The following is a 12,689-nucleotide window of genomic DNA, read 5'->3' on the forward strand; positions in this document are numbered from 1 at the left end:
GATCTTGAAAGTTGATTGTTTTTCCTCGAGTCATCCTTTCTCTTTGAGGCTCTCCAATAATGGTATCAAAAGGATGATACTTGCTGATTCTTGGTCTCCTTCTTACTTCAGACTCTGGTTCATCCTCATCACCGGATGGTTGTTCATGGCTGGTATGGTTAGCCCCTGGATCACACTTAGTTTTTATTGCTGCTTCTTTTCATTTATGATTTTTCTTTTTAACAGATGCTTCAACATCTGAATCATTGTCATTTTTATCCTTCAGTGCATCATCACATTTCACATTTGAGGATTTCATCACCTTTCTTTTTGTTAAATTGAAGACACGATAAGCCTTGTTATTCAAGGAATAGCTTAGAAAGATGAATTCCTCTGCCCTTGCTTTGAATTTGCTAACTGGTTGTCTGTCCTTCAAGATGTGGCATTTGCATCCGAAAGTGTGAAAGTAGTGAATGGTAGGCTTTCTTCATTTCCATATCTCATAGGGGGTAAAATGAGTGTGCGGGCTTAAGTGGATTCGGTTGATGATATAACAGACAGTATTCACAGGTTCGGCCCACAAGTTCCTTGAGACAGATTTGGAATCATGGTTCTACTCTTCCTCTCTACTACACCATTTTTTTGTGGTGTCTTTGGACCTGAGAACTCGTGAAAGATCCCGTAATTGTTGCAACAAGCATAAAACTATTGATTCTCGAATTCTCTTCCATGATCGCTCCTTATCCTTGCTACCGTAGATTGCTTTTCATTTGAAATCTGGTTGCACAGCTCCTCAAATGCTTCGAATGTGTCACTCTTTTCTCTAAGAAAGTTTAGTTAAGTGAATATAGAGAAATCATTAACAATGACAAGGATGTACTTCTTTCTAGCAATGCTTTCGACTTAGATTGGCCCCATCAACTCTATGTGCACTAGTTCCAAGCATTTGTCTGTAACATGTCGTTCAGTCAGTTTATGACTCCCCTACTTTGCTTTCCTACACAGCAATATGCACAAGATAGCTTTTCTGCTTTGGATAATTTAGGTAGTCATCGAACAACTCCCTTCTTGCTCCATCGAATAAGATTTTGCATATTGGCATGCCCAAGTCTCGAATGCCAAAGAGATAGCTCTTCCTTCCTGGTCATTAATGCAACTTCGCACCTTCTTTTCAAGAAGTAGCAATTTTTCTTTGATCGAGATCCAACTATAATCAGTCGATTTCCATGATAAACTTCACAAGAATTTTTGGTAAAGTTTATGTTCAGACCTTCATCACAGAGTTGGTTGATGTTAATAAGATTGGTGTTGAGATTTTCCACCAAGGAAGCTTTTGAAAAGTTGGGCAGTCCATCAACTTGCAAAACACCATATCCAATAATCTTTCCCTTGACTCCATAAATTGCATATCCACAGTCAGCTTCCTGGAAATCAGAGAGAAGATCTCTTTGTTTTTTCATGTGCCTCGAGCATCCACTGTTGAAATACCAAGTTTTTCCTTCATCCCAAGGAGTCGTGGATAGAGTAACATTGCACACATTCAACATTTTGGGCTTCAATTCAAGTCTGATGTTGACTTTTCTTTTCATCTCATCTGTAGGCCAAGAGATCTGCTCTCATTTGAGAAGATCACAAATAATTTTTATGCATTGATCAGCTCTGTGTTTAATAGTTGCACAATAGATGCAGTTCACTGGTTGTCTGGATGTCTGTCTGTCTCCCTTCTTTCTCTTATTTCTTCCCTTTTGCTTATTGAGATGATGTAACGGTGCACCTTCTGTTGATTCTTCCAGTAATCCTCCTTTTACAAACACAGTTTGATTTTTTTTAGTGTCATACTTGTATCCGATTCCATTGTGATCACCAAATGGTTTGCCGATGGAAAGAACTTCATCGAGCTTCTCTTTTCCTTTCCTCATACAAGTGTTTTCGTCCACCAGTTTGCCATTTGATACTTCCAAAGCAATAATTTTTTCAATGGCTTCTCTGATTTGTTGATTTAGCATTGCATTTTCAACGGCAAGTCGATCATTTTCTCCTTTCAGGTTGTGGTTCTCATTGATGATAGAGATATTCCAGGCATCCATTTCCTCAGCACGACCACTCAATCTTTAGTTTATAGAGATCAATATATTTCTACTCTTTCACCATCTCTTTGTAATTTTTCACAATTTCATCACAATACATTTCTATGAGATCTTCATAATCGATGTTGGAACCAACCTCAGTTTTGTCTTTAAGTGTAAAGGCTAAAACCTCTTCTTCATCTCCATCAACGGTTTGTGACTCAGATTGGTCGTCCTCCTCTTCTTCATTACTGAGTGTCACTCCCATGGCCTTAGTTTATTTTCTCAATGTCGTTGGACATTCAAATTTCAGGTGTCCGGATCCATTGCAACCATAGCACGTCACATTGTCTGAGACATTCGGCTTCTAAGGAACTTGGAATCTCCTTTTCAGTTCAGGCTTAAGGACAACAACTTTGTTTTGAAAATTAGTTTTCAGCTCATTCTGTGGAGGTTGTCTATTGGTTGTTCGAACCCTCCGTTGATCACCAGTCTGAACACCTTTCTGCTTGATCTGTTTCGCTCTTCTCTCCCGCAGCATTTTGGAAATCCTTTTCGAGATAAATAAGACCTCATCTTCTTTTTCATTCTCAGGGTCAGCATCTTCAGCTGTGAGGGCAAGTCCTTTCTTTGGCTTTAGTTCAAATGGTTTAGCTCATATGTTTACAATATCCAAATCAGTCTGTCAAGCTACATTATTTTGATTTTCTCTATCTTCTCTAGAGCAGCAATCTTTGGTGCAAACCTACTTGTGATCGTCCTCGGCATTTTATTGACAAGCTTCCTTTCATCATAGACTAAGCCAAGCATATGAGCTTGGTTGATGATATCTTTGAATCGATTTCTGTAGTCGAACACAGTTTCATCATCCTTCATTTTTAGACCATCAAACTGAATTTCACCATTTGCAGTTTAGTGGCTAAAATATTGTCCGAACCTTCAAATGTCACCAGCAGGGCATCCCATGCAGCTTTCGCAGTCGTGCATGTTGAGATGATTCTAAACAGAGATTTATCAACACCATTGAATACCGCATTCAATGCTCTAGAGTTGGCATTGCTCATTTCCTTTTCTTTTTGGTAGGTTGATCCGTCCAGCAGTGGTGGTCTCGATGTCGAGTTTTCGTCCTTTGACATCTTTGAATGGATCTTTCTTCGTTAGTCTTCCAAATCACTCTTGAACGATTAAGCGGAATGTAGTGCAAACACTGAAGGTTTGTTGTGTTCAGAGTGATATTGTCTGCTTGAGATTCAAACAACAAATAAGCAGCGGGAAGTGCAGTGCAGAATGAATCAAACAAACGGTACACCATAGATTGTTGACCCAGTTCAGCCCTCAATCGGCCTACGTCTGGGGATTACCAACCCAGGGATATTCCACTATGAGATGGGCAGAAACAAGATACAAACATTCCTCACACAAACTCCATAAAACTCCAACAACACACACAATCTAATGTATGGCTTTTCCTATCACATATATATGCATCTTTCTTCATTAAGACAAGCATGCATGGACTCAGCCTCCATTGATTGTGTTTTGAGATAGGACGAAGGTGTAGGTAGTTTGTCACCTTTTTCTCCTTCAGCTCTCTTTGAAACTTCTTTGTCCAAACAAAATCTTCAGCAGTTTGTCGATACAACAAACAACGATAATCTACTCAGAATATCATTTTGGCTTCAAGTTTGCAGCAGCTTCGATGAGGTTTAGACCAAACAAAATAGATGAAAATCCTCCCTAATTTTTCTACTCAAGACATGGTCTAACCTTTCAAGAAAATCCCTCAAAGAAATGAGAACATTCCCCCTCAACTAGAAGTGAAACTCAATCTAACCTAACATGAGATTTCAGCTTTTCTCACGGTAAGATAAACTCTCCAGGTTCCCAAATCTCACCTCACACAATGCTCATGAAAATGCTCTGATTTTCTCTCAAGTATGTGATAAAAAAACTTGACCTAAACATTCTTAGGAAGCATGTATATATAGAATGTACAAGACTCCCTTTGGCCAATCAAACAACGACACCATAAGTTTAGAAAAGGTCAAATAATTTTTGGAGATGTCTAAAGACATATATTAGGGCAAAAGGATGAATTAACATGTCAAAATCCTCATTAATGACCCAGAAGAGAAGATAGTCAAAAGTACCTCTTTGAAGAAAAAAAAAAAAATTATTATGTCTCTTGTTGCAGTAGGATCTGAGATACAAATTTTGTCTCATCTTGATCCTTTTCTTTCATTTTCAACATCCACATCATCACGTTTCAAAGAAAGAACTTGAGCAATGTTGCAGTCCAATGAGCAATTGACCTGTCGTCCGATCTCTTTGTGGATTCGTGATACATACAAACAATATCCCATAGCATCAGAGAAGATTACAAAAAATAAAAATGGTGCAAAAAGTAATAATAATCACTTGGCACCTTCATAGTGCTAAATGAAATCTGATTTTAATAAAATATTTGTGGATAAAATTTTCACCATCAAGTCACTGTCATTACAATCACGTGGCATCTTTTGAACGCTGAAAGAAGTATATTTATATTCAGCGACTATTTTGAAGTTTTGCAACCTCCAGTTTTTCCATAACTTTGGCGGTACGATCAACTTAAGGTGATTGTATAATTTTTTTTATTCCACAAGTCAAGATGATTCTTGACCGAGAGATATTCCAATTTCAGTCCTTCATCAATATGATGTCGGATGAATAACATTGCCTTAATTAGGCTTCAATTGGAAGCATTATTGCCTTTAATTATTTTTCATTCAGACCCGTGAATCCTAGATTCATCTATGTATTCATGGTCATAACGGGTGATTCTTGCCAAAAATGACAAGTGATATAAATTTCTATATTGCAGCGTTAGTAACAATAATCTTATTGACATATAATATACCTACCTTGCTTACCTTTCAAAATATTGCATGGACGGAAAGTCGATCGTTGTGATAACGTGTATAAATATAATTATGTGAATAACAAATAAAGATATTAATTATCTCTACTGTTAATCACTATTTTATATATTATATATATATAAAAATATGGATGTATGTATGTGTTTTAATGATGGAAGATGTGTGAAAATAATTGAGAGATATATATAGGGAGCAGAGGTGTAAAATGATTTAATTATATTGGCTGTGCATTCGTAAATATATATAGGTATTATTAGCCATCCAAAAAATCCATATTTTTTGTAAATATATATAGGTATTCTTAGCTATCCAAAAAATCCATATTTCATCTATACGATATCTACGAATGCAATATGTGTACCACTACAAGTAGCTACCTAGTTTATATGTATATAACAGTAAATTAATTAATTGAATAATTAGTTAGGCGAAGAAATAAACATATTTGAAAATTGTTTATGTATAACAAACAGTACAGGGAAGGAAGGCACTCTTGGTCTTGGGCCAAATTTTAACTTAACTTGCAATATCTATTGATCTATATATCTAATTTTATGGACAGACTAGACTCGGTTATGTTATATATGTATGCCATGCGTGCGTGCCTCAAATCAAATGTGCGTTTTGCGTTTGCATATATATACTCCTCCGTCGTCGAATTTTATTCTTATTTGACCGGGCACGAATTTTAAAAAATATGTGTGAACACTAGTACTACTTGTTTTGGCTACTGAACACTAATTGATTAATTAATTTAATTATCTGAAATGATGGACTTGAATTATTGTAAAAAAGCTAATGAAAAAGTAGTAGTTCACTTTGGAGCTTTTTAGCCATATCGATAGAATAGAATAGAATAGGTAGTTGGTTGTTGGTTGTTGGGAATGAATTATTAGTATTTGTACTGTACGTAGGTGAGGTATGTATGTGTGTTGTGTGATCAAAGTAATGAAACATAATCATATTATGTCTTGTAATAATAATAATAATAATAAATGAAAATAATAATAAAGTTTAGAGGGAGAGAGGTGATGAATGCGCTAATCAAGGGAGGGCTGGCCTTCCATAGCTTTCTCCCCTCGGATTGGGATTGGGATTGGTAAGTCAATCAATTATTATAATGACATGATATATGATCCTCGTTGTGGTCGTGGTCGTCCTCAAATTCAATTATAACATCACCACACCACCTCAATATAATCCACCCAAGATTATCAAAAGCGCAATCTATTATATTCTAATAATAATAATGTGCATATGGTCTTGTTGGTTAAGGGTATTTATTATGAGTAGGTCCCCTGCTCTGCTCTGCCTTAGTGTGAAAAAAAGGAAAATCTATGTAGGTCCCAAAACCACATGCAATGCAATGCAATCCAATACAAGATCGATCTGCATGCTATAATAATATTAATGTTTGTGATTAGCTCGCTTGCTTGCTTGCTTCTTTCATTCTCAATTCTCAAATCTCAAATCTCAATCACAAGATTGATTCATTCATTCATTTAATTAATTAATATAAAAGAGAAAACCAAAAGAAAGATTTGTGAATTACTAACAGGTTTAGGCTTTGGTGAAAAAGAAATGGAATGGAATGCTCACTTCTGTATTGCAGGGCAGGCGGCACAATCAGCATCCTATGTCAATGTCAATGTGAATTGATATGATGACATTAATATATAATATAATTAATCAACTCAACTAATTATAGTGTCTGTCTGTCTGTCTGTGTTTCTGTTTTAGCTTGAGTATTATTGCATTGCATTGCATTGTATTGCATTACTGGGCTCACCTACACAACAGACGAGAGAGAGAGAGAGAGAGAGAGAGAGAGAGATGTATATATACTTTCTGAGGAGATCATCCATTCTGTCCAAACACTGTGCTTAACTTGCTGCTGCTGCTGCTTCAACCATCCACAAATAAATACATACATACATACATATAATATATGCATGCAAAGCAAAGTAAAGAAGAGAGACAATGATAATAGTAACAGTAAACAAGTATGTATCAGTATGAGTATGTTTTAACTAAATTGCTAAATAAAAATATATAGAATGACAGACGGGAGCCAAAGTACACTTGTTTTTTGAGTGCGCCCAAATCAGGCCAAGGCCGAGGTTGCTTACATCAATGCCAACACCTCATCCTCCTCCTCCTCCTCCTCCCACCCGTGTAAAAAATGTACACTTGACTTCACTTGACAATCCAATCACACACACACACACACACACACTACTGAGATCTGATTGGATTGATTGAGATACATCTATATAAATAATATAGAGACATACTGACTGACTGAGGGGCAGGGGACAAAACAAACAAACAAACAAACTAACAACAGGGCGGGGCGGACAATCGAATCGACTTAATCAATTGTAATAGTAACTACTAAGGAAGGAAGAAAGGATACTTGTGGAAATCAATCATCAATCATCAATCGAATTGAATTGGAGGATGAGGATGAGGACGAGGATATATATATATATATATATATGTAGGTGTTATCATGTGTGTATGTGTATGTAAGTATGTATGTATGTATGCATGATGTTAGGTTGCTAGCACTGGTGACCGCGGCGACAGCCAAGCACACCAGCGCCAGAAGTAATAGATGCAACCATGGATGAAGACTTAGCACCTAAGCTTGAAGCTCTTGCATAGCTGGCTGAAGCGCCAGCCCCCGACGCTGTGAAATACGCACCATTAAGCATCAAGTCTCCTGAAGATCTCCAGTTCCATCCCTTCCATTCACCTGCAGCTGTGTCCACCCTCTTTGTCACCTGCATCAATCATTTCTCATTTCTCATTTCTCATCATCTATCACATCACCACACCAAATATACATATATATATATATATACGCATACATACATACATACATACATACCTCTTTCGCAAAGGGGTTCACCGGTGCCAGATATCGATTGCCCTGGCTGTTGATCGTAGGGCTTGCGCTTCCGCCTATAGCATACATTTCCCAATGCGTGTAGTCGTTGTTTACTACATGGAAGTATCCGTGCCGGCACCTGCAAAAAATTGTCATAATATCTATGTAAAGACACGCATACATACATATTCTGAATCAATCATGACTTTGACTACTACTCCCTATACTACTACTACTACTACCATAAAGCATAGCATGGCTGGTGACTGAGCAAATTAAATATACCTCGGCATTCTCTGGATGAGGCCCTCCCCGAAATGGTTATAGGCAATAGTCACCTGCATCTGCTTGTCTCGCATATACGAGTCACTGTGCCCTAGCAACATAACCTGCGCCAATCCAGAATCACATGCGTTATCGACAATGAATGAATGTTAAATAAATAAAGAGAAGCCAGGGTCGAGTCGGGTCCTGTCATCACCTCGTTGTGGTGGGTGAAATAATTGTTGGAAATGGTTATGGCTGTGGATCCCATGACAGCATCGACAAGGCCATCAGCGCAGTTGGAAAGCGAGTTGTGATCAACCCAAATGTGGCTCGAACCAAAGATAGAAATGGCATCTCCATCGGCCATAGTCCTCCAGCCAAAGTGCGTGGGGGAGCTCCGGACCATGGCATTTCCAGTTGGTTTGCAGTCGTGGATGTGAAGACCATGGATAATGATGTTGGTCACGTATTGAATTGTGATGCATCCTCCATTAGCAATGTGGACATTCACGCCGCGGCCATCTATGGTCTTAAAGCTATTCATGATCAATTCCTGCTTTAGTCGAATAACCATGTCGCGCTTGAACACGATCCATAAAGGCCGCTCCTGGATAACTGCATGGCGCAGTGTTCCGGGCCTCGGGTTCACAGGATCATCGTCACCAGGATCCGTGACAACATAGAACCGCCCGTCACGACCACCAATTGCATTGCGCCCGAAACCAATTCCACAGTCGGCAAGGCGCTTGCGGTTCTTGTGCCAGTTTGCATCGCAACGCCAGCAGTCGTCAATCGGGTTGCCTGTTCCACAAGAGAAAAATCCCAATTTTCGCCGCCTCTCCGTGCTGTTTCGGGTGGCCCTGTGGAACCCAAAGGTTTTGTCAGCAATTAAGTACTATCACGTCATAAGCCATGTTTGTTTAATTACGAAGATCGCAGCACATTTGTGTGGAAGATTAGAAGAAAGACAATTTAGCAGACATTGAGGATACGATTCTCTTTAGTTCTTAAAGTTTCCTATAGATCTTAGGACTAAATTTAGGTGGTGATATATTATTATTGACATGTGAAGACAACAACAAACATAGGAGAAACTTTGTCTGCTCAGCGGCACATGCTGTCACGTGAAAAAGGATAAGATAGATATATATATATATATATATCTCAATATACTATCGTATGCCTCCTCATGCCAATAAATCCTTATCATACAGTGCCTGCACTTGTTTCTTTCTTCTTCCTTTGCGCGTAGTTAAAAATTGTGATGGTTTAACTTGAAAGAAATTAATCAATCCATTATCATGTACAAAATAGATAAAGAACATGTTTATGAAATTCTTAACTGAGGGCAATCTAGTCTTTACCAAGTAAGCAGAAGAGAATGATAATAAAGAATCATCCGAGTGAGTGAGTGAAAAATTAATTAGAAAATGAAAGCATAAAACATGGATCCAACAACAGCATGTGCAAAAACTGAACCCCACTACGGCCAAAAGCACATCAGGGGGACTAAAATATTTTGCTCATTTTACAATGTGAAGGCATATAAGTATATTTATGTTTTTATGTATGCATATATATTCAAGCATCAAAGAATAAAACAGGAACTGCAGTGCAGACCCTCTCTAGAATTATACTTTGTAATAAATAGAGCAGTTTCAGAAGAAATGAAATAAAAATATTGATGGAACCAGAAAGCATGTGGATAGATAGATCTGCTCCAAGAAACACTTAATGGCATTCAATCAATCAAAATCCAAAGGACCACAACTTTAATGCACATCTTAAACCATCAAAGACAGAAAAGGAATTAAATGCAGAGAAAGGCAATTCCCAACCATCCATCATGGCATGACTGTAGAAACCAAAGTCATAAAACTTAAAGGGCAAAAATATGAAAGTTCACCCCACATTTCAACCATTCTGGCAACCTCTTCTGGGTCATCCACAGTATGCTCATTTAAACTTTCTTCATCAATGCCTTCCAACCTGAACAACACATTAACATTAATTTGTCACCGACTGCATCATCGTCATCATAGAGGTAGAAATTCCAATGATTTTCCAGAATTAATCTGACAGGAAATTTTTGTTTCGGCTGTCTAGGGCACAGATCAACTTCAGATTGTTTTGACTAAATCAAATCACTTTGAGATAATGGTGAAACAAACAAACAAACATATGCAGTAAGTTTCAGGCAGAGCATTAAAGATAGGGAAAGGTGGGGTGATGACACGACACTACACAAACGCAACAAATACAGCTTTTAGACTGCTCGAGGATTGTAGCTCAGTCTGCCCCCAGCAGCATTTAAACCGTTGTAACGGTTCCCTTGGAGAGAAGATGCAGAATCAATCGAAATACCCATAGCCATAGGCTGAAGATTTTTAGCATCTGGTGAATGGTGTGACGATAGATAAATTATGAGAGGCGAGAAAAGAGGTCGAATTGTTTTTATTAGAATGCAGAGGAATCCGAGGAGTAGAAAGGTTCGTTAACAGAATAAACGGTTGAGATCTATTCAGAATACAAACAGTATCTTTAAATTGTTGGGATTGAAGCAGGAGGAGATCCGACGGTTGGAATTTGGCAGATAGGAAAGAGGGAAAATCGACGGCTCAGATTTGGGGAAGTCGAGAGGAGAAATAATTAAGTGGAAGAGGTGAAGAGCCGATCTACTCACTTTTCCGCCATTGTTGAGTTTGGTGAGCTTTGCAATTTCTTTTTCTCCATTTCACTGAATCAAAAAGAGAAGGCAGAGCAAATAAATATATAGGAACAAAACAATGAATAAATAGATAGCCACGAGCATTCCGAAAAAATGCAGATCCAGTTCGAAAAATGGACAAAATTCCATTGAAGACAAAAATCCAGAGAAACAAATGTAGGTTGTTATATTCACATTCAATAAACTGCATTCGATCGAGCAAATAAATGCAGATAACAAAAAATAGAAAAACAAAGTCCAAAGTATTTCTGGAGAAGAACAATGCAGTAGAATATTTCCAGCAATAATCAAATTAAGAACCAGAAAACGAACCTCGATCCTAAGGCTCCATCATTCTGCACTCTAGCCACAGCCGCAACGAAATGCACAAGCAGCAGTAGATAAAACAGGGACAGCGCCCATTTCTTCCATTCCACCCCCATTGCCTTGACAACTCCGTCTCTCTCTCCACAAAAACACCCACAATTACCGGAAAATCGACTCTCCTCCTGCCAGAGGGAGAGAGAGAGGGAAAGAGAAATCAGGTCAGCAGTAAGGAGACAAAGGTAAAGAGGAAGAAGAAGAAGAAGAAGAAGAAGCACTACATCCAACGTAACGGCCTCTGACCATTATATAGACTGGTGCGAGGAGCAGAAAACGTTAAATGTAACGGGCGTTAGCTTAGCTAACCGCCAGGCATGCAGCGAGAGAGCGGAATTACCCGACCATGGTTAGATGATTAGCGACAAGCGCTAATCATTTTAACCGACGGACGGAAGCAAAGCAAGTAGTAATGATTATGCTGGTTAACTTACTCCTGCTCCTGCTGCTTCATTATCCACAGTGTCAGGCCCCCGTCACGTGCCACCGTCGGTCGCTCACGTGGCGTGGCTGACTTTTTCTGTTATAATAATAATAATAATAATAATAATATTAGTAGCCGTAGGAGGGAGTACAAAAGAAAAAGAAAGGGAATTGTGTTGTACCGTACAGTCCAGTGGTGCAGTGACAGGGTACGTTCCCGTTAGGCTGTTGGTTATTACTGTTTGAATTAGTACTAGTAATTTTTGACATATTTACCGGCTCCCGGCCCGCGCGTATGGCGGTCAAAGAGAATAAAGAAGGAATTTTATTTGTGGGGGGAAAAGAAAAGAAAGGAAAAGACGCACAAGGAAGCGTAGAGGGGCGGGGGGCCGTACGAACATTCCAATTCCAATGAGAAAGAAAGAGAGAGTGTCTGAATTCACGGGGGGATTTGCAGATTCCGCGCTACACCCACACTCTCAATTAATTAATTTAACAATTAGTAGGTATTCCTTGCGGCGGGAGTCTCGGCGCACCTTATTCACTCAATCCATTCATCCATCGTAATAATAAATAAAACTTAAAATAATTAATGACTTATGAATTGGAAACCACCTTCGTCATGGTGTGTATGGAGTGACTGTGTTGTTGAATATCTATAATTCTTAATTATAAGAAAACCCATACTAAGCGTATTAATTAAATTACCAAGGCTTTGTTTTAAAGTGACTTATGCTCAAGTTTTTAATTATTTTTTACTATATATAATAGTTTTATATTTTTAATAAGAAATTTATTTTATATTATAAAATACGGACAATTTGATTTAAGTATCTACATATATTTTGAATTTTTAAAAAATTCAATCATCGCATTTTTTTTACACTGTACTTCTTAATTTTTTATAAATCTACATGATTTATTTTCTACCTTTTTTTACTTTACAATATTACTGTTGTCTTCTCAAATTTAATTTTTTCAATTTTAATCGCATGTTTTTAGGTTTTGTTTTTTCTCGCGCGAGAGCAATGATGAGCCAAATTTGAATCCAA

The 12,689-nt window shown here is 38.0% G+C and overlaps 1 protein-coding gene across 1 annotated transcript; it reads right to left on the reverse strand.

The window, feature by feature from the left end:
- Positions 1 to 6,974: 6,974 nt before the first annotated feature.
- On the reverse strand, positions 6,975 to 11,446 carry LOC127252913 (probable pectate lyase 8). Its single transcript, XM_051277302.1, has 7 exons — positions 11,167 to 11,446; positions 10,810 to 10,863; positions 10,038 to 10,115; positions 8,341 to 8,986; positions 8,145 to 8,248; positions 7,860 to 7,998; positions 6,975 to 7,752 (listed from the first exon to the last, which is right to left on the reverse strand). Exons 1-7 carry the CDS (start codon positions 11,274 to 11,276, stop codon positions 7,531 to 7,533), a joined length of 1,353 nt encoding a protein of 450 aa, XP_051133259.1. The 5' UTR covers positions 11,277 to 11,446; the 3' UTR covers positions 6,975 to 7,530.
- Positions 11,447 to 12,689: the final 1,243 nt, after the last annotated feature.

This window comes from Andrographis paniculata, unplaced genomic scaffold, assembly GCF_009805555.1.
Source record: "Andrographis paniculata isolate CXL003 unplaced genomic scaffold, ASM980555v1 Contig49END, whole genome shotgun sequence".
Taxonomy (NCBI): Eukaryota; Viridiplantae; Streptophyta; class Magnoliopsida; order Lamiales; family Acanthaceae; genus Andrographis; species Andrographis paniculata.